The sequence below is a fragment of the Sinocyclocheilus anshuiensis genome, unplaced genomic scaffold (assembly GCF_001515605.1).
Source record: "Sinocyclocheilus anshuiensis isolate Anshui unplaced genomic scaffold, SAMN03320099.WGS_v1.1 scaffold1003, whole genome shotgun sequence".
In the NCBI taxonomy this organism is placed as follows: Eukaryota; Metazoa; Chordata; class Actinopteri; order Cypriniformes; family Cyprinidae; genus Sinocyclocheilus; species Sinocyclocheilus anshuiensis.
Window position 1 is genome coordinate 1,807,926 of NW_015542495.1, and position 23,058 is coordinate 1,830,983.

The window sequence follows — 23,058 nt, forward strand, 5'->3', positions numbered from 1 at the left end:
CCGTTAAAGCATAGAAATACACTAAAATACTCATCTTCATTTTTTTAGTTGGTCCAAATACCTCAAAACACAGACTAATTAATATGTAATATAAGCATTATGATTCTTGTATTTATGAAATTTTGTGTTTGCAAACACAAAATTTCATAAATACAAGATTCTGAACAGATTCTGAACCATAGGTGGTTGCTTTCCTGGATGGTTGGGGTCGTTTTGCGCATTTGCTAGGATGTTTTGGGTGGTTGCTAGACCACTGGTAGACGATCACTGTTGTTTGGAGTGGTTGGTGAAGCATTGTGGTTAGTTTTCACCATTGGTAAGTTTGCTAGTGCGTTTTTAAATTGCTTTATGAAGTCAGCCCAGTCTCTATGACCTTGTCCTCATCTCTGGATGTGTGGGGATCCTTTTCGATGCTAATTTCAATGCTACTTTAGAAAAGTAGAATCCCCAGTCTAATTTGGGATTTATTTTCATTTACAGTGGTGGCCAAAATGATTAGAACACTAGTATTTTCACCAGCTAAAAAATGGTTTGAAGTCAGTAATTTCTATCTTTTGCTGTAGTGTGTCAGTAGGAAATATCAGTTCACATTTCCAAACATTCATTTTGCCATTCATTGTAATAATCCAGTGAGATTTTTGTTTGCACAAGAAGTCTGACAGCAGCCAGTGCTCCACACAGAGATCTGATCTGATCATCATCCAGTCTGTCTGGAATGACATGAAGAAACAGAACAAACTGAGAGAGTAAATCCAGAAGAACTGTGGCAACGTCTGCAATGATTCAAGAAACCTACCCGCAAAGCTACCTGAAAACTCTGCGCAAGTGCACTGAGGGCAAAAGCTGCTTCAAACGCAAAGGATGGTCACACCAAATGTTGATTTAATTTAGTTAATAGAAGTTAATTGATAAAGAAAATCTATTTATGATTGTCTATTTATTAAATCTTGCTGCAATGGCACCACCATGTCCAAAAACTCATTGTATCATGCAGTCACACACCAGATGTGCCTCTTCCCATAAATAGACTTTATTTCCAAAAAATAGCCCCTACAACAGGGTAGCAGGAGGGAGAGGAAGGATCATTTATACAGACTTTACAGATAAAACACTCACTGGGCTGTTCTTAAAATCTCACTGTAAATAGAGACAATATTTCAACCACAATCTAAACCATCCCTATATAGCCCAGACAGATCAGAGTGACAGTAGTTAAGTGAGAATAGGATGTCCAGTTCTGGCTCAGAAAACTGGAAATAAGCAGAACATGAATGATTTGATGAAGCGTTTTATACTTGAAACAGAATCAAAATCTAAAGAAATTCAAAGTATTTCATTTACGTCTTTAAGGGTGAATAAAAGCAATAGTAGTCCAGATGTAAAGAACATGATGTGTAGTGTGTTACAGAAAATAAACACCAACAAAACAAACAAATAAACCGAAAAACCACCAATTAAAATGAACAAATATAAATGACAGTATTGCACCAAGCTGGCAAACTAGTCGGCCATGAAAGGAAACAGTCAGCACACTAGGACACTTCTAGAAGACTTTTGACGTCTTGCCATGCAGACGCATCCAGTATCTGTATCAGCTTCGCCGTTAGATTACATCTGAATGCTATGACTTTGCAGAAATAGAGATATCAGGAAAGAAAACTAATTACAGGAATCTGGAATGTGGTCAAAATAAGTTGTCTACCTTTATGCATTTGACAGGCAATGTGAAAGACCCTTAAATTGACAGATGCTGACATTGTCAACTTCATCTACTTTTCCAGACGCTTAAAAATTCCTTCATTAATTTGGGCTTTCTTAAAGGGTATAATAATGTTCTTGAGGAAGTGCGGGTAGTGCTCTAGTGTTACTAGTCTGGACAAGCCCCATTAAAACTGGGTGGAAATTATTTTTTGTCAGAACGCTCTGAAAAAAAAAAAAAAAAGAACACAAACAGATCAGATGTAACTTTGGTAATTAAGCAAGGAAACTTATTCATAGAAGAATGTAAATTGACCCTGTGTTAAATAATGTGTCCATTTGTTTTGTATAATAAGTGAATGAGCATGTAACTGTCTCTCTCTCACAGATATCCTCCCATGCATAGCAGCAACAGCACGTGAACAGTCAGCAGGTAGAGTGACACCAGCAGAGGGGTTCGCTGACGAGAGCAGAAGGCAACTCGCAGCATCCGCAGTAGCCCAGGTCCACCACTACGAGTCTAAGGTAAAAAAGAAGATACATCTAAAAAATATATCCTATATATGATTAGATAAAAAAAACTCAGGCTTTAATAATAAAATAATACATTAAATCAGAAATTTGATTTGTAATAGCATGTTTAGCATCTAAAAAATATAAACTATATATGATTAGATAAAAAAACTCAGGCTTTAATAATAAAATAATACATTAAATCAGAAATTTGATTTGTAATAGCATGTTTATGCGTGTTAAAACAATGGCATTGAGGGGTTGTTTACCCGTGTAACGGCGCCCTCTGGAGGCTCAATAAGTACAGCCGTCTCTGACATCATGGCTTCAGATGCTGTCTGCCACTCCCCCTGTGTATAGCTGTAAATGAAGAAGTTAAATTGTAATATTTAGTTTTTAAATGTGAAAAGTGAGGCATGAAATATGTGAATAAAAACTGCAGTTGGTCCATATGCAGTGGCCCCAAAAGTTACGTAGTTCAGTAAAGCTCCAGATGATTTGGTTTGATATTCTGTATCTAAAACAATGACATGACAATTTATGTGTCTTGTATTCTATATTTCACACTAAAGCAGTCTGCAGCAATAACGCCTAGAGCCAGGGGCAGTGAGTTAATCTTAATCTGAGATAAGTGTCAAACCATTTGAGTTGATCCTGTGCAGCGATGAGCTGCTCCTCTACTCTGAGTCTCTGTTCTGACTCCTCATCCAGCCTAAAAGAAACACACACACAGTTGAAGAGTTACTGTACAGCATAGGTATTATACAATACAATAGCCATTGATTAAAAAAGGAAATCGATAAGACTGATAGGAAAAAAGACCAAACAGAGAAGAAAATCAATTTTATTACAGTGTTCAAACACGTGTTGTACATATCACATGCGTAAAATTCCTTTCAAATACAGTATTAGTAGCATGTTAGCTATTAGCTGGAGTATTATCTACAACTGCTATCAATGCAGTTTGTGGCACAGGTGCTAAAGAGATTGACAGCATGCAACTGTGGATCAGTATAATTAATGATAAGACTAAACTTGGCAGCAGTACCTTCTCTGGAGTTCAATGCACTCAGCTTTAAAGCCCTCGTTGTGCTCTAGAGGGCCACCAGGGGCAGCGTCTACTGCAAGGCTTCCCTAAGGGACAAAGAAAGTAGTATTGAATGCCTTATACACTAAAGACAATGCAAAAGATCAAGGACTTCTCAGATTTATACTTAAACATACAGTGGTGTTCAACAGACTCAACAGACATACTGTATTAATGAACAGGAGTACAGTGAAAAGAATACAATTAGAATAGCACAAAACAAGGCAGATCGATTAACGGAAAACAACATTCCTAGGTTGCTTTCAATATCTCATATTTGAAAATGAGACTAGAGCTTTTTACCTGTCTTTGTGTGTGCTCAAGCCGTAATTTTGATGACTGTGCTTCCTCCAGCATGGCAGTAAGCTGGCGAACCTGTTGGTCCCTTTCTGAGAGGGTGGTCAGGGTCTGCTGCTTCAAGAGCTCGACCTGGCCCTGCCAGTCCATCCTCTCAAGTCTATACATGGAAAACATTTGTAAGCAATTGTAAGAAACAGTGTTTTTCACTTTCAGTGAAGTTAGAAACTATGGTCCCTAAGTCTACTAACACTTTCGGCTAACTTCTTTGAAGATGTCTGAACAGTCGTTTTACCACACCAATATAACTGGACAGAATAAACTACGAAAGGGACCAGACTTCCAACAGTCAGAAGCATGGCTCTAAAAGACCATCACCAAAATGGCAGAGGGCAATAAATTCACGAGTCAAGTCTCACCTGAGCATTTCCAGTTCTTGCTTATATCTGTCCATCTGTGCATCTCTATGCCTCATCTCTGCCATGATCTTTTCCTCTTGCTCCCCTGCCCTTCTTCTCTCATCCTCCAGAGCCTGAGTAAGCCTGGATAGTTCACCTGATCCAAGTCGATCCAATTCAGACCGCTGCAAGTGCAGCTGTTCCAACTGAGGTGCGATTAACAGGTTGCAAATGTTATTAGAAGAAGGCAGGATGCAAAAACTAAGACATAGGTGGTAACATTTTAGTATAGGGACTAATTCTCACTATTAACTAGTTGCTTATTAGCATGCCTATTATTAACATATTGGCTGCTTATTAGTACTTATAAAGCACATATTCTGTATGACCATATTCTACATCCCTAATCCTACCCAATACCTAAACTTAACAACTACCTTACTAATTATTAATAAGCAGCAAATGAGGAGTTTATTGAGGCAAAAGTCATAGTTAATGGTTTGTTAATAGCGAGAATTGGACCTTAAAATAAAATGTGACCACTTAGGTTTCCAATAAATGATCAAGTAATTAATAACATACCATTCTTTCTCTGTCATTTTGCAGTGCTGACAGGGCATTTTTTAGGCTCCACACTTCTCCTTTGGAGCCACTTGGAGGAGAAGCTGGGTGACCCGTTCGGTTTATCTCATCTAAACGGAGACGCAGCTCCTTGGCCTCATTGACAGCCTGATCTCTTGCATCCTGCAGAGAGGTCATGGCTTGACCAAAAGACTGATTCTGAGCTCGAAGCTGAGAGGCTGCTTCCCTCTCCTCCAGAAGCTGCTGCTCCATCATCAACAGGTCCCGTGCCAACTCTGCAACCCTTTCCTCTGCTGTTTCAGCTTCAGTGCGCAGAACACCACCTTCCCAGCGCAGCTCCTTCAACTCTTTGCTGTGGACTGCCTGGGTCTCCTTCTCCAATTCCAAGGTCTCCTCCAAGGTGGCGATGCACTTTCTAGCAGCTTGGAGCTGTTCCCTCAGCTTCTCTACCTCGGCCCCTGGTGCATCTTGCTTATCGGCTCTAACAATCCCTTCACTGGCTTGGCTCAAGATCTCCTGCTCCAATGGAGGTACCTTTCCTTGTGCAACATCTTTTACAAGAGCCTGAATTTGGCTCTTGAGATCTTCTTTCTCTCTCTCCAGGAAACTGATGCGCTCTACTTGGGTAGTAAGAATCTGCTTGTGCTGGGAGTCCTTCATAGCAAGAACCTGGTTCAGGTCATTTCTGTAGCCATGAAGTTGGGCAGCCAGTTTGGCATTCTCAGCATTGAGGTCATCCCGCTGTGACAACAAGGCTCGAATCTCCTCCTTTAAACTGTTGTTTTCACCTGCAGCCTCTTGGATCAGACTGTCCTTGTCCATCATAACCTGAGAGAACATGAGACCAAGGACGAGTCAGAATTCAAAAAGATAGGCTACTTTATACAAATTAATTAATGCAAATTAGTTTATATTTTTAAAATATAATCTATTTCGAGCAACATTACCTGGAGATGTCTTTCCTCTAGCTGCTTGTATTGGCTGAGCACTCTGTCTCTGTCATCCTGCAGGGAGCCCATAGCCTTGGTAAAGGACTCAAGTTGAGCTCTGCTCTGGAAGGTGTCCTCCTCAGCCTTACGAAGCCTTTCTTCTAAACTACGCAACTCCTCTCTCTTCTTCTCCAGCTCTTTCTCTGCCATCTCGGCCCTTCCATCTGCATCCTTCCTAGCCTCCTCTACAGCCTAAAAGAAGAGAAAGAGTATATATCATTTTATGGTATTAAATTCCCTACAATGAGATTAATGAATATGCATGTGTTTGTTTCAGAAACTTTATTTTCAGAATATTAAGTACCTGTGTCACAGCTTGCTCCTTCTCACCAAGGAGCTCCATTTCCCTCTTCTCCTTCTCATCCAATGCTGCCTGAAGATTGTCAGTAAGATTCTTTGAAGATGCCAGGTCTGTTTCCAGTTGCTCCAGCCTCAAGCATAGTCTCCTTTCTTCTGTCTCCCTTTCTTTGATCACTGCACGTGCCTCATTAGCATCACTCTGAAGCTTGTCTACTGCTTCTTCTAAAGCTTTGGTCCGGTGCCGTAGTCCCTCTGCCTCTGTCTCCAGGGTAGTCAGCTGGGAACGAGTTTGGGTCAGGTTGGTCTCTACCAGAGCGAGGTTCTGCTGCAGATCCCCTCTTTCTTTCTCAAGAGCTGCAAAGCTTTCATTATGTTTCTTTTCTGCCTCAGACAGCTCTAGCTGTAGGTTCTCTTCCGCCTTTTGCATTCTGCAAACATACAGAAATTCATTATTTAAAATATACTTTAAGTTGAAGTAAAATTTCCAGAAATTAATAAAACTTTTTTTTACAAAATACAAGAGAAAACAAACCTTTCCAATAAACTCTGCAGCTCCTCTTTTTGGGTGGTCTCCCTCTGGAGTTGCTCAGCAAGTTCTTTAGCACGGGTCTCAGCCTCCTGAACATCAGCCTCCTTTTCTTGTAGCTCGCTATGAAAACGACTCTCCCATTGCTTGGCCTCATCCAGCACTCGATCACGGTCATCCTGCAGGGACGACATGGAGCGCGAAAAGGCTGCTAACCGAGCAAGTGCTTCATCCAGACGTGCCTGCATTTCCTGGGCATGCCTGTCTGCGGCCTCAGCAATACTCCTTGCCTTAAGAGTTGCCTCTTCCTCCCTCTCCTGCTCCCGGTAAGACTTCTCCAGTCTTAATTCCATCTGTTTAAGCTCGGCTCCAAGGCGATACCTGACTTCATCCAGGGTACGCTCCGCATCTGCCTTCAACTCGGCCTCTTTGCGCTGTGCCATTTGTTCAGCAGCTATTTTGTCTGCTTGGGCCTGCTTTGCTTCTTCCAGCACCATGTCCAGTTTCCCTTTACATGTTGAAAGTTCAGATGCAATACTTTTTCTGTCTTGCATAATCTTTGCAATCTCCAAGCGTGCTGCCTCAAGTTCTGCACTCACCTCATCTCTCTCCAAAGTCAATGACTTAACATCTTTACTCAGTTCACTTATTCTTTCCTGGTACTCAATCCAGTCTTTCTGTAGCTGACGAACTTCCATTTGCTTCTCCCTCAGCAGTTCCTCAAGTTGACGTGTCCTGTTTTGACTACCTTCTTTAAACCTCTGCGCTGACATCAACTTCTGCTCCAGCTCTCTTTGTTTGCCTGCCTCAGCCTCTGCCTCTGCTCTCTCTCGTTGTGCCTGCCTCATGTCCTCTTCCATCCTGGCTGCCCGGTCCCTCTCACTTGCCACCTCAGCCTCCAGCTCAGCCCGCTCTCTCTCCAGTTTCTCCAATTCCCTCTGCATGTCTGTGAGGCGATCACAACTGTCAGATGCCTCTTGCTGGTAGCGTGCAATGCTGCCATTGAGCTGAGCCAGCTGGTTCATTAACCGCTCCTCCAGGTCATCCCTTTCAGTCTCTAGGCTAGTGCAAAGTTCTTGCAGTTGGGTCTCTTTCGTAGAGAGCTCTTCCTTCTGGAGCCACTCTCTTTCTGAAGACTCCTGAAGTTGCTGCTTGAGGGAAGCAAACTCTGCACCCAGCGTTGACTCTTGCTTGTTTCTGGATTCAATGTGATATTCAAGAGCAGCTTCAAGTTCCCTTATCTTATTCTCTGCTGTTTTGAGAGAGGTTTCCAGTTCCTTGAGCCTCACCTCTGTTTGAGCAGTCATCTCAACATTTGCTTGCACTTCTTGTTCAAGAGCAGTACCAATGGATTCCAATGGCTTAGTGGGATTGGCCTCTGGGGGAATACTATCACTCTGGTACTCTTGAATTTCGATTAAATCAGGACTTCTCTGCTGTGTGACAATTTTAACCTCATTAATGGTTTCCACGGAGCATGTGTCCAGGTTCTCACTGCCCTTTTTGTCAATGTCCTCAGCCAAACGCTGTCTCAACTCATCAGCTTCATGCTCCAAAGAGTTCTTTCCATCCATAACAATATTATTTGTTTTCAAGGTCTCAAGCTCTTGTTTCAGCTCAGTATCTGTATGTTTGGTCAATTTCTTCTCTTCCTGCTCCCTGAGCCTTTCATTCTCCTCCTCCAGATCCATAATCTTCTGATGCTTAACCTTGGCAAACTTTCTCATTTTTTCTTTCACAACATCCACCTCCTTCATAGCTTCCTCAGCTAGCCTCTCAGCCTCTTGTCTAGCTGCCTCATGAGCTCGTGCCTTGGCTGCTAACTCCTGCCTCTCTTGTCGAGCAGCTTCAAGCACTCGTCTCACTCGTTCAGCCTCATCACTTACATTTTCATATGACTTGAGGAGGGATTCATACTCTTCTTTCATACTTTGCACCTTTTCTTCCAGCTGTCTGCACACTTGTTTGGATTCCTCTTTGGCACTCTCAGCCTGACGTTTACATGCATCCTTCTCATTCAAAACACCCTCCATGGCAAGTTTAAGGCTCTCACATGAGGCATGCAGACTCTGGTTTTCCAACAAAGTTCGATCCACCTCTTCAATTAACTTCTCCCTCTCTTCTCTTGACTTGTTCAGCTCCACCTCTATTAACTCCAGTTTCTGTTGTAGCTCCAATCTGATCTTCTCAGCAGCGGTCTGTTCCTCCTTTAGCACCTGTTTCTCTTTGAGCGCCGCCTTACGTGACACAAGAGCAGCCTGCAGTTTGCGTTGAAGCTGTTGGAGTTTGGCACTATTATCCTTCTCGTCTTCCTCACGTTGTGGCATTTCTGCTTCCAGTTTTTGAACCTTATCTTGCTCAGCTTTAAGCCATTCTTGTAGGGAAGCAATCCTCTGATCTTTCTCCAGTACAGTTTCCTGCATCTTAAGTAAAAGGGAACTTTGTTCACTAAGCTGTTGGCTTAAATCAACAATCTCATCAGTCTTGTTTTTAAGAAATTGCTTAAATTCTTCCACTTCTGACTGAAGTGCTTTGATTGGGGACTCAGCATCTGAGATGCTTCTTTTAGCTGCTTCCCAAGCCTCATCCACCTCCGCTTTCAGCTTCTCTGCATTAGCTTCGGCTCTCTGACATTTCTCCCTAAGAGCCTCCATTTCCTCAGTGAGAGCATCAATCTGCCTCTCCTTTTCTCTCAAGGCTTCAAGTTCTTTGCAAAGCTCTTTGAATTTGCTATCAGTGAGTGATTGAGAGGATTGGCTCTCTTGTAGGCGCACCTCAAATTCTGCACGAGCAGCCTGCTCAACTCTTAATTCCTCCTGGAGAGCATTTATAATGTCCTCATGATCTTTTACCATGGGCTGTTGAGATTGCTCACCAGGTTTATGTTGTTGTGTCTCAGTTTCAGCTGAAGTAAAATCCACCCAGTCCTCCTGAACCCAATCATTTGTCTCTGGTTTCTCTAGATTTTGTGTAGCAGACCCAACATTCCTCTCCACATTCACACTCACCACTTTATTTGTATCATTCTTTGATTCTAGCAGACCCTCAAGCTCCACAATATGATTCAACAACCCAGTTTTTTCTCTCTCTTCAGTTTGGAGGCGTTCAAAAAGGTCACTGTACTCTTTCTGTTGTTTCATCTGCTCAAGATGATGGCGATCTTTCTCTTGAGCTTTCACAACAGCGTCCTCATGATCATCAGTAGCTTCCTGAAGCTTTTTATGCAATATTTCAATGTCAGATTCCATGGACGCTATCTGTGAAAGAAGCCTATTTTTGTCCTCAGCCATCTGTGACATTTGTTGTTCATTTAGTTGTACATACTGCTCAGTCAAATGTTCTATTTCTGCACGTGACTCAGTCAATGCATGATCTTGGTTACTGATTTTTTGTTTCAGACTTATTAAGGTCTCTTCTTTTATATTTAAGTCATCTCTGGTCTCTTGCAACAAAACATCAAGTCTCTGTATTTCTTTCTCTTTGTCCTTAATTTCATTTTTGAACTGAAGTGTTATTTCCTCATTACCATCCCTTTCCTTTTCTTCCCTGCTCTCAGCCTCCTTCTCAAAGTCTGCAACTTTTTTAATCAATTCTTTCCGCTGTATAAGAGCTGCCTGCAGCTTTCTCTTGACCTGTTCTCCATCTTTCTTCACGGCAGCTATTTGAGTATTCAAGTCATCATTCTCCTTTTGTAAAGCAACAAGCTCCTCACATTCTGCTGTTTTATCCTCTATGAGTTTCAGCTGGTCATCCCTGACACTCTCAAGTTCATGTATTTGCTCTTTTAGCTTTTTGACTTCACTGGATACTGCAAACTTTTCCTCTCCAGCCTGGAGTAGTTTGGCAGTCATGCTTTCATTGAGTTCCATCATCTCCTGGTCTTTCTGTGAAAGACACTTTCGTAGACCTTCCAGCTCAGCAGTCCTGTCAATGAGAGCAGCTTTTGCCATATCAGCCTCCTGAGAGACATGCACTAACCTGCCCTCCATGTCCACAAACTTCTGCTCTAGTTCGGAGGAAGTGAGCTCTCTGTCCTCTAGTTGAGCAGCCAGCATTCTAGCTTGTCCTTCTTGTTCAACAAGTCTTTGATGGACTTCATCAAGGCTTGCCTGTAAGGCTTTCATCTTGTCATCTTTAGAGAAAACCTCTTCCTGCAAGTTTTCAAACTGCTCAGCAACATTTTGCCTATCTATTTTTTCTTGCTCAAACAATGCCTTAACTTCAATCAGCTCTTTCTCGTATATATTTGCCTTGGACTGAACCTCATTTTTGGAATCTGTAAGTGACTTCAATGCTTCCTCCAGCTGGAAGACTCTCTCCTGTGATTGTAAAGCTGTGTCTTTCAACTGCTGAAGCTCTCCCAGAAGTTCACTATATCTTTTCTGAATCTCTTCTGCTAAGACCTGTGCAAAAGCCTGACCAGTGCTTGAATCTGTATTTAGCAGACCTCCCTCCTGTTGGCCAAGACGTACCTGTACAGTTTCATGGATAACTAAAGATGGTGATTCAGCTATGCAGCTAGTTGATGCAACATGCTCTTCGCAGGTCTCTTCCCAAGATTGTGTGGATAAGCGTAATGAGGCAAAGTCCTGAATTTGGGGCACCCACTCTTGAGTCCCATCTTGGTTAACTGCCAGCTAAGAGTCCAGCTACTATGAGCCACCTCTGAGTCACTGCTTGTCACCATCTCATCCGAGGAGGTACCCTTTGATTCTCCAGGAGACTCAGGCTGGGGTGCTATAAGCTCAGGGCTACTCTCATTGCCAGCAGAGACAGACAGAACAGATGTGTCAACTGCCACAAGTGTTGTCTCTTCCTCTTGTGTGCCCTCAAGAACCTCAGACAGAGCTGTAGAGTTGTCGTGCAACCCAGCGATGTCCTCTCTGCTCGGGCTGTCGGCTCTTTCCTCCTCTGGAATAGTTTTGCCTGTAGAGAGTGACAGTTTTTCTTTGAGAGTAAAGAGTTCCCTTTCTCTTTCTGCAAGCTGCTGCTCCAGAAACAGTATCTGATCTGTCTGAAATTTGTTTTCTGAACTATGTCCATCTCCACTGTTATCGGGGCACCCACTCTTGAGTCCCATCTTGGTTAACTGCCTCCAGAAGAGTCCAGCTACTATGAGCCACCTCTGAGTCACTGCTTGTCACCATCTCATCCGAGGAGGTACCCTTTGATTCTCCAGGAGACTCAGGCTGGGGTGCTATAAGCTCAGGGCTACTCTCATTGCCAGCAGAGACAGACAGAACAGATGTGTCAACTGCCACAAGTGTTGTCTCTTCCTCTTGTGTGCCCTCAAGAACCTCAGACAGAGCTGTAGAGTTGTCGTGCAACCCAGCGATGTCCTCTCTGCTCGGGCTGTCGGCTCTTTCCTCCTCTGGAATAGTTTTGCCTGTAGAGAGTGACAGTTTTTCTTTGAGAGTAAAGAGTTCCCTTTCTCTTTCTGCAAGCTGCTGCTCCAGAAACAGTATCTGATCTGTCTGAAATTTGTTTTCTGAACTATGTCCATCTCCACTGTTATCTGAGGGTAGCATTTGTGAGAAGAAAAAAAAATAATGAGACAACCATGTGAAAATCATCAAATAACTAAAAATTAAACATGAAAGATGCATCATGTAAAAAAACAAAAAACATTGTTTCAAGAATAAATCTGAAAAAAACTTCCTGTTTTTGTTTTGTGTTTTGACTGGGGGAACAGGTCTTTCTGGTTGTCCTAACTAATATCTTAACATTACAAACAAGTTTACAAACCACAACGGTAAAGGGCATGTTCTCCACTAGAGAGCAAGGCTATTATGGAAGAACATGGGACTGCTGTCACTGAAAGAAACACTGCAGTTCAAAGTACATTCAGCTACACAAGGGCAAACATTAGACTCACCCTGGTGTGTCCTGTCCAAATCTCTCACAGACAGGTCAGTCACATGATCACATAATGACTCACCAGTAACCTAGGAAAGACAGGCCCCAGTTACAACAAACAGTATGCTTACACTAATGCATGCTTATTGAGAGTGCACTGGTCAATTGAATTGCCACCATAACTGCAGGTATTTCAATGCTATTACAAACCATACCTTTATTAATACTTAATAACTGTGCCCTTATATGTGGGGGGCCAGTAATAGAAAAAAACAAATTATGAAAGTGAAGAGGATTATATCTCTGACCTGATAAGTTGTGAGACAAACCGTCTAGGCATTTGTCACCTTGCGTCTGTCGCACCAGACACAGCTTATGCTATATACTAAATGAGTTTGCCATAGCAGACGCACTGCCCTCAACAAGTACATCTTGTTCTGTGCACCAACTCCATTGCATTCATAACTTTTTTTGTCTTTGTCATTGGGTGCAAATATTATCTGATCATGCAAAGTAACAGCAGAGCTCTGTACAAAAATCCATACAACTTTAAGTATCATTCATGTCCATAGCATATATAATGCAGGACAGATTTAATACCAAGAACCCCAAGTACCTTTTTTTGAATACCTAACACCTAAGTATGAGTGAAAGTATTTCCTTAGCTCTTATTAATTGCATTGCACTCAAATTCTACTGTACTGAAAAACAAATAACAAGAATAAATATTTATCAGTGTCATCTGTTGTATTTTGCAAAGCAATGTTTAAATCTGCAACATATTTTTGCAATCCACCTACCTGAACAGTGAGAAGTTGTTGCTCCAGTTCCTGTATCCTAGCAACTGCTTCCTCTCTCTCAGCTGTGCTCTTATCCAGTTGACCTAGAGCATCAGGTGTGTTAAGACAATTACTTTTTGATCACAGTACAAACAATTTGCCCTACGTTGTGGCATTGTTTGATAAAACGCTTCCAAGGACAGTTTACTGAAACCACAAAACTGCTTTGAACTTTGTTCTCCTGGGCTGTTTACCTTGCAGAGATTGAAGAGTAAGTGTGATCTGGGACATGCATGCTTGACTCTCTTGCTGTTCGTCTGTAAGGTTGTTCAGCCGAGCTTCTAGAGCAGGTAACACCTCTAAGAATTGTGCAGGGTCAGTAGGAATGGATATTTCCACCTCTGCCTCCCCAGCAGTTGTCAAAATCTGAATCCCTCTCCAAAGTTTCTCCAGTGCATCCTTGGCTTGCAGTCCTGCTTTCTGTTCTTCTTTATTGGCATCCAGTGTCTCTCTTAATGACTCAAACTCGTTTTGCATCTGTGCTAAGCGATCTCTTTCACTCTTAGATTCTTCTTCCCTTGCTCTCTCCACTTCATTGAGCTTCTCCTGAAGTTGATGAAGCTCTTCCATGCGGCTTGCCACCTCTACCTCTAGCTTCTTTGTCATTTCCTCTTTCTGGTTCTCAGCGACTTCCAGACAGGCTTGCAAGTTGGCCAGCTCTGTCTCAAACCTTATTTGTCTCTCTTGTAACATCTCCAGACTTTCTCTCTCCTCAGCTGAAAGTTTTTCTCTCAATTCATCCAACTCTGTGGTCTTTTTCAGTAACTCAGCATTGAGAGCACTGATGGTCTGCTCTTTTTCACTTTCTGTGGTTTCCAATCTAGTTTCTAGAGATACTTTCAAGTTGGTCAGCTCTGCCTCAAAGCTAGTCTCTCTCTCTTTCATTCTCTCCAGCATTTCGTTCTTCTCTCTTTCCTCAGATTCAAACTTTGCTCTCATCTCATTCAACTCTGCTGTCTTTTTCAGTAACTCAGCATTGAGAGAACTGATGTTCTGGTCTCTTTCATTTTCTGAAGTTTCTAATCTAGTTCCTAGAGATACTTTCAAGTTGATCAGCTCTGCCTCAAAGGTACTCTCTCTCCCTTTAATTTTCTCCAGCATTTCTTCCTTCTCTCTTTGCCCAGATTCAAGTTTTTCTCTGATTTCATCCACCTCTGCTGTCTTTTTCAGTAACTCAGCATTGAGAGCACTGATGTTCTGGTCTCTTTCATTTTCTAATGTTTCCAATCTAGTTTCTAAAGATACTTTCATGTTGGTCAGCTCTGCCTCAAAGCTAGTCTCTCTCTCTTTCATTCTCTCCAGCATTTCTTCCTTCTCTCTTTCCCCAGATTCAAGCTTCGCTCTCATCTCTTCCAACTCTGTGGTCTTTTTCAGCAATTCAGCATTAAGTTGTGTGACATTGATGCTGAGTGTACTGATGGTCTGCTCTCTCTCACTCTCTGATGTCTCCAATCTGGCTTCTAGACATACTTTCATTTTGGCCAGCTCAGCCTCAATGGCATTTTCTTTATCTTTTAATTTCTCCAGCGTTTCTTCTTTCTCTCTTTCAGCAGATTCAAGTTTTGCTCTCATTTCATCCATCTCTGCGGTCTTTTCCAGTAACTCAGAATTGACTGTCTGTTCTCTCTCACTCTCTGAAGCTTCTAGTCTGGCTCTGAGAGCCTGGAGTTCTTCCTCAGCACTCATTTCCCACTGCTGCCTCTCCTCTTCTCTCAGTCGCCGGGCTTCTGCCAACTCCAATTCCATCTGCCTGAACTGAGCAGTCAGAACCTGCACAAATGAAACATTCATCATGTTTATACATTCATCTTGCTAAAAGGTTTATAATCCTAAAAAAAAGATTTCAGTCCAACCAGCTGTAACCACAACATGCAACAAGAAATTCTGTTGGTTACTTGAATTCTATTTTTAATCACACTGCTGGGCATCCCTATCCTCAGTGAAATCTCAACAGCTGAAAATCACCACAAAGCTGTACGGTGTTAAGGAAAAAAAAATCTCTTAATTGACTGTGATGATTTCTAACATATTTTGCTTTCAAAAAGTTACCAGGACACAGTGTAAACTATACGTGTTGTGCTGACCTGTTTCTGCTGGTCTGCACTGTTGAGTTCCTGCTGCAACATTTCTAGGACTTCTGAACGAGAGCGCAAGGACTCCTCCAACTCCTCTATGCGCTGCTGGGATGCACGAAGGGCCTGCAAAACAATAAGTAGGATTAAAGTGAAATAGAACTACGTGTATTGAAAGACCTCCTAAAAAAGCTGCAGGGTTTGATTTATGTTTTTTTTTTATCTTGCTCGGTGTAGACACAGTGTTAATATGCCCTTTCTTTCTTAATTCCTTTCCAACAACATGAACAAAAACATAAGAGGAGTTGGATGCTGCTTACAAGAATGTGGAAATGCATGCACCATGCAAGACAGCTTAGATCAAAATTGCCATGGTAACATGATGAGCTATGATTTCATACTTTATAATAACACACAAATATGGCTACAACACCACAGGGTATCCCAAAACAAAAAGCCAACAAATATGGAAACATCAAGACAATGTTATTCTGGCATTGCTGCTCTTCCCCATCTTACATCTTTGTTTACTGATGCATCATTTATATGTGTGTGTGTGTGTGTGCGTGCGTGTGTATGAAGAGTTTAGATGCAAAAGCCGTTAAGTGCCGTCTGAAATTTGCTTCTAAAATGAGCATTTTTTCTCAGGTTTCTATGTTTATGTTCAGTTATTTCACTTTAATGGCAATGAAAATAACCTATTCATTGCCATTAAAGTAAAATTACTGAACCTACACATAGGAGCCTGATAAAAAAATGCTTATTTTAGAAGAAAATAAAGCCTACATAGTAACAAAAAAAGAATAAAACTAAACAAATTTGTAATACTAATCAACAAATTAATCATAAAATTAAATACATTCATAAATTATAAACATACTGGGTAACAAGGTTTTGAATTTAACCTAAATTAAGCTAAAACTCAGTAGGGGATAGTTTGGGCCCTAATGTTGCTTTTATAGTTACCGATAAACTTTTATTGTTTATAATCATCCAGTTATTTTTATTTTATTTTTTTTTACAGTAACTTGGTAACAGGATTGAATACATGAGCTTGACAAATGCAGTCAACCTTATAATCGGTGAAAAAACAGAGAATGGACGACAATTTTCACTTGTCTTACCATCAGCCTATACAAAGTGTCAAATGATGTTACTTTGTGGGACGTCACAAATCTAAGAAATGTTTTATTTTTTCAATTGGGGGAAATCATGCCGTACAAGACTTTAATTCAAAATGTGGGACAGAGCTCAATTATATTTAGTCATTTTAGATTAGGAAACACTATCTATTCACTATTAACTAGTTGTTTATTACAATGCATATTACTAGTATTTTTAGTACTCATAAAGCACATAGTAATGCCTTATTCTGCACAACCATAGACCCTAGACCCTACCCAATATCTAAACATAATAGTAATAATATTAATAGTGAATATATGTTCCCTAATCTAAAGTGTTACAAAAACATCAAAGTAGGCACTCTTTGTGGAACATAAAAATTCAAACACACCTGCTGTAAGTCAGGGTCATTTGAGACCTGCGTGAGATTAAGGAGTTCCTGCTCATGTTTGAGGATTTGTTCTTGAAATCGCACATCTTTGTCCTTCACCACAGCCTGCAGAATTCGCACCTGGATGACGTGAGAGGTCTGAGATTAGTTTATTACAGAAATAAAACAGTACCTGCAAAAGAACTGACCATCATATGACACATTTAAAGATTTGAACGACATAACCACTTATTCATGTGCTTGAATAATTTGACCTGTGAGCATACCTGCTCTGCATGACCTTCCTCTCTCACACGCTGTTCGGCCTCCCAGAGCTGATGTTGGAGGTTCTTGTTAGCGGACTCTGCCTGGCTGAGCTTTTCTTTCAGCTGCTGGAGTTCCTCCTCCACTCCTGGAGCCATTTGGAAGGAGCTCTCTGAATTCTAAAAAAAAAAAACAGTTCATTATCATACTGCCGTACTGAAAAGTTGAATGAATTTGGCAATCGCCCATATATAGACGAACAATAGAATACACCACTAATTATATTAAGCCATCCAAGACCACTTCATGCTTAAAATAACACAAATATGTCAGCTTGTCTCTTTACCTGACTGCTGTTCAATGCTTCTTGTCCTTTCAGCTCATTGAGCCGTTTGTTCAGGGCAGCCATCTTGGCTTTGGCCTGCAGTTTAAGCTTTGTAAACTTGACTTCTGCCTGTTCTTTCTCTTCCTGTATCAGAACAAACAGTCACAAATGCAAAAATCAAGCTTCAGACCTGCTGACATTCATGGTCTACTTGTTTGTTCTTTTCTCATTATGCAAGTCCACACCTTGAGCTGTTTTTCAGTGCTGGCGAGCTGGCTGTCCTTCTCTCGAATCAGCTCCTTCAGCTGAACCACCAGCTGTTCGGTCTGGGCCAGCCTCTCCAGGACCTCTTCTGAGGTCCCCGAGCCCTCCAGGGATGCTTCAGCATCAGGCTGGGGCTGAGGCACCGGACCATCCTGCTCCAAAGGCAACATTCCAAAATCATAGAGGGCCCTATAGATGGTTAATCACTCTCCCCCAACCGCATGTTAATATTATATCGACTTGAATATTAAATTCACCCTATTTTTCAAATGCGTGTTTAGATCTTATTGTGAACAATTCATCCATGTATGTGTTTCATTCAACACAATCTCATGGCAATTCATAACTATATTATGTTTTGGCGAATTGCAAATAGATTGCAAGCTCTCATTATTTTTGAGTGCAACGCCCACATCTCAAAATCCAATCAACAACCGATGAATAGAACCAAGTTAGCAGCACCCTACATTTTTTATTTTTTGTTAACTCGTTACACTCAGATATGTCACAATATGGAAGCTACTTCCATTTCATTACAACTTTAATATCAACTGGTGTTAAATCAGCACTGTTCTTGTTTGTCTATGCTTGTCTTATTCTCAAGGCCCATTAACACTAAGAACGATTACTGTAAAGATAACTATATTAGCATAATGCATAATAACAGCCTGTTTATTGTAAGTATTCGCTGCATTTTTGTCGTCTGCCATTTTCAATGCTCAAGCTCTTTATAGTCGGATGGATTTTGATTGGTTTTTATCTTTCATCAGCTGGAAAAAAATCATTCTGAAAGTGATTCCAATGATATCGTCGTCTGTGCTGTTATTGTTATAGGCCTAGTTGTTTTATAGACTCTGCTATTCTTTTAAATTTAGATTGACTAAATATTTATTGTTATAGTTATTGTCTTTGGAGTGAACGGGCCTTTAGTGACCCATTTTAAGATGGTAAACGGCTTGTAAACTAACTCATAAATCTGTAAATAAGTACTTAAATGTGGGCTATTATCAGATCTTTCAGCTCTTGTAATAAGTTACTATAATTATTCGGGTAATTGCAATGTCCATGTGTGTTCCACAAAGTTTCTTGGTATTGAACCAAAATATCACTCCAAGGATAGTTCAGATTTTGTCTACTCACCTGGAGGTCTCCATCGGAGCGTTCCTCACCCGAGAGCTCCTGGAGGACAGAAGACACCCCTTGGGTCAGCCGGCTAAACATGGCTGACCTGCATGTAAAGATATGCAATAAAATGTTAGTGCATATCTTTGTTTTGTAGTGTTTGAGTATTTTATCATCAAGCTCTGTATTGTGTGCATTACTGACACAAGTATAGATAAACCAGAATCATATAAAGTCAGATAAAGACTGCAATAACAACCGATATAGACTTCCCATTTGGCCCAATTCACACCTATGCACAACAACATCAATAGTTTAAAATTTAACCAATACATTACAACAGATTTAATGAAAATTGTAATTTTAGTGTTCCAGGAGGGCAGAGCTTTGGTGAACCTTGACCACATAAGCTAAAACGCCCATTTGGCTCTCGAGATCCCACATCAGGCAACCAACAACTAGTAATACAATGGAATACAACCATGGGAATTATTCAAATCAAATTCACATCTCACGTGAAAGCACCTTTGAAATACCATATGGCCTCTCTAAATTAAATGGCACTCACTATTAATTTACAGTTTGGCATTCAGTTTATATAAATATAACAGTTCTGTTCTGCATCACGCCTCTATTGCATTACACCACATTAATAAATCAAATGCATATATTGCATAAAGGAAAAGATCTTACAGTTTGGTTAGTCTATATACTTGTTGTAATTCTCACAGATTATGACGGGACAAAGACTGTAACTTAAGTACATCACATGCATAACTCAAAATACACAATGCATAACTAGAACACTTGATGAGCTCAAGTCTGTTACGCAATGTGTCCCGTGTACTGACAATATCTACAGAAGTCGTGAACGCCTGCATAACAGTAACAATATCTCTCTATATTTCCTGATAATAAATACCCACCTTTGACAGCCACAAAGCGGAGAAAAACGAACAGAACCGAACAACGCCGAAACATAGAAACTGACGACTGCGGCTGCGTCGCTTTCATTTTGTCTACACAACAGCAAAGATTATTGAGCGACTCTTCTTCCTTGCGTTTTAAAGTCGATTGGTATAAGAACAAATGGTCGAGACACATAAAGGTATGACTTTTATTTATTTATATTTGTTATAAACTGGCATTATTAAAGCCCAATGAGCGACAGTAATGAGCGCAAGCTGTAACTGGGCTCGTGCTGATGACTCGTAAACAACTCTATCGATATTTATAAACGTACTTGTGTTTGTGCATGTCAGCGGCTGGATACATTTAGAGGCATCTTGTTGATGTTATTAGAGCATGAAACTGACCTGAGTAATCGGCGCAGGGAAGAGCTGCGTGGTTTATTTGATCAATTTCGTCTCCAGGATTTTAGAGCCACATCACCAAACATCCCGGAAACAGAAACGCAGCGCTGTGATTGGACCGCGCAAGGGAGCGTGTGAAAACTACTAGTGACTCTGAGAGCCGCATGACTTTACACCAAGGGACCGTCCACAAAAATAAAACGTAGAAGCAAAATAAAGTAGGCATGGTCGTTTGCAAGAGATAATAGTAACCAGTTACAACAATTATTTTAGGTTTGGAGTTACATCATGGTTCAAAACAGAATGGGACGACATGATTTAAAGCTTAACATGATTATTAATTATGGAAAACAGTTAGGACGCAGTCTTGTTCTTCTGGCACACTACATCACAGTGTTTGTAAGCTTTGTATCTCATTCGGTGAACTGTTTTGCCGAAGTGATCAAGTGGACATCAGTGTTTGCCAGACACACGGTAGCGGCATTTGATTCTATCCATAGGAGACTACATTGGTGGACCAGAAGACGCAGTGGGACATCCAAAGAGACGCTCTCCAGCAGCGAAACAGAGTCAGACTGATGAAGGACATAAAGTTCTTATGAACTCATAGGAGATGTTCCTGGATCCTTAAACGGATTTATAGACTCCAAGGAGAACAATATCAATGCATCAGTACATACAGAATTTTGTAGTGTTTCTGTACTACTCAAGTTGTACGTTGCCATCTTGAGTTTTTGTTCATTTCAAAGGGCTCATGAAAGCACTGAGGTCTAGAGGTTAAAGAAGAGTCCACCACTGTTATAACCGCACCTGATAGACTGAAGACTGAACACAACACCTGTTTTTCAGGTCTAAACCAGTATTTTACCGGAAGGAAACAATGAAGAAAAGTTGGTTGAGTTCATAGTAGCTGGTTTTGCCTTACAGTTAATCCTAAAGTGTTGTTTTTATTTTACTTTTATATTTTCTGTTTTAATTTGGCTTTTGTCATTTCATGTAATGTTTATTAATTTCAAGTAATAATAATGTTTATATATATATATATATATATATATATATATATATACACAGTATATAATTTTTTTTTATTGTGTAAGTATGTTTTAAGTATGTGTTAAATGAACTTTTCCACGACATTCTAATTTATTGAGAAGCACCTGTATAGTGCTGATTTACAATGGTAGTAACTATAAAAACACATCATCACAGACTGTGAAAAGGGTCCATTGAAGTTTTCCTATGGGTAGATTGTGACTGTGTGCCAGTACCCCATAGTCTGAAGCAAGCTTTGAATATTGTCTATATTATTACTTATCCAAAACATCATATTGACTGTTAAAGTGTTGAAATGTCTCTGTAATGGAACTCTCTGGACTCACAAGTAATTTCTTTACGTTTGATGTCTATACTAATCTTAATACCTCCTAATCTGTATCTTAAAACACTGTGTTCTGAGAACAAAGTACTGTCATGATCAACAAAATGCATTTTTAGAAACTTTCCAGAGAAGATGGAACAGATCTAGCAAGATTCACTTCGTTTAAGCCTATGAGAAAAGAGAAATAGACAGCATTTTGGATCTCTGAATGTTTTAATAGGCTTAATTTCTTGAGAACCCTAAAACTGTATCATCTCAAAGGACGCATTTCGTTCATGTTATACCGACTATATGTTAGCTTTTGAATGATATCAACTATTACGATCTTATATAAATCGTGTAATATGGATCTCAAACAGTTCTTCGGGCTCCGAGGTCTGGATTCAGAGGCCAATGCCTACATCGAGCAGATGTTCCGCACTTTTGACATGAACAAGGTGAGTGAAAGACAAGTTAATTCTGAGTGGATAATAACAGTGGCTAAGGTTCTGCTTTCAAAGACAGTTTCAGCATAGCTGGAGTATTTGAAGTTTCGGTTTTTATTAAAACACTGGTTATAATATGCAGACTCCTTGCATTCTGTTACATCAGACTTGAAACTATATTTGCTAATTTGATGTCAGACTGATTTATGCTGAATCTCTTTATTATTTCTAAGAATTTTTTTTTTTAATTATTTCTAAGAAATTATTCTAATTTCTTTCAATAGCAGTCATGCACCAATATATTGGTTGAAAAATTCACCAATATGTGACCATTATGAGCTTATCATCAGCTTTGGTTTATAGCTATATACGGGTTTAAAAGTTTAGGGTCAGTATGATTTTCTTTTTTTTTTCTCAAAAGAAATTAATACTTTTTGCCAGCAAAGATGCATTAACTGATCAAAAAGACAGGAAAGATTTTCACAATGTTACAAAAGATTTCTATTTCAAATAAATGCTGCTGTTTCTATTCATCAAAGAATATTGGGGGGGAAAAAAAATCACAATTTGTAAAACTGTAAAATATACTAAATATAGAAAACAATAATTTAAAATTGTAATTCACATTATTTAACTTGTATTTCACAATATTACTGATTATTATATCTTGATCAAATAAATGCAATCTTGGTGAATATTAAGATACTTTAAAAATCTTACAGACCCCAAACTTTTGAATAGTAAGCAAAATTTTGAATGGTGAGCAAAGCTCAGATCATACTTACCGTGTTGTCTGGCTCTATATTTATAGCGCTATATTTGGCATGTCAGCTTTTATAAACAGTGACTCGTGTTAATACAATGAATAATGAGCTTATCTATGAGATTAAGATTTACAGATTGTTGAACAGGTTTGAGATTGTATTATAGAAACCAATCCCATTCACGTGCAGTAACAACTGTTTTATTTCTCCAAGCCAAAACATGCTTTCATAATTGGGTCCCAGTGGGATTTTCGGCACAAAAACGGTTTCATGATGCTACTCTTATCTTGATACAAGATTCCCAGCATGTATTTCAGATATGTTCAGCTTAATTCTCCGATTTAATGAGTATGTCATTACCTCTGTGTTAAAGTCAACACGCTTCATCAAGCTAAATCTCTTCACTTTTCAAGGAAATCAGTAATAGGAAAATAGATCAAAATAAATAAATAAATACAACAAATTAAACAGGAAATTATAACCCAATTGGTAATAATGGTGTAAAAATAAGCTTTAAATTTTATGTTGGCTTTTTTTTTCTTTTTGCATAT

General features: G+C 40.0%; 1 protein-coding gene across 1 annotated transcript; it reads right to left on the reverse strand.

The window, feature by feature from the left end:
• Positions 1–1,012: 1,012 nt before the first annotated feature.
• Positions 1,013–20,049, reverse strand: LOC107694188 (golgin subfamily B member 1-like). Its single transcript, XM_016493825.1, has 21 exons — positions 19,944–20,049; positions 18,646–18,733; positions 17,487–17,657; positions 17,263–17,385; positions 16,940–17,095; positions 16,674–16,793; positions 15,170–15,283; positions 13,280–14,855; positions 13,047–13,129; positions 12,266–12,335; positions 11,475–11,776; positions 6,397–11,015; positions 5,869–6,292; positions 5,523–5,756; positions 4,576–5,403; positions 4,015–4,199; positions 3,602–3,755; positions 3,260–3,345; positions 2,852–2,923; positions 2,481–2,571; positions 1,013–2,218 (listed from the first exon to the last, which is right to left on the reverse strand). Exons 2-21 carry the CDS (start codon positions 18,724–18,726, stop codon positions 2,081–2,083), a joined length of 9,627 nt encoding a protein of 3,208 aa, XP_016349311.1. The 5' UTR covers positions 18,727–18,733; positions 19,944–20,049; the 3' UTR covers positions 1,013–2,080.
• Positions 20,050–23,058: the final 3,009 nt, after the last annotated feature.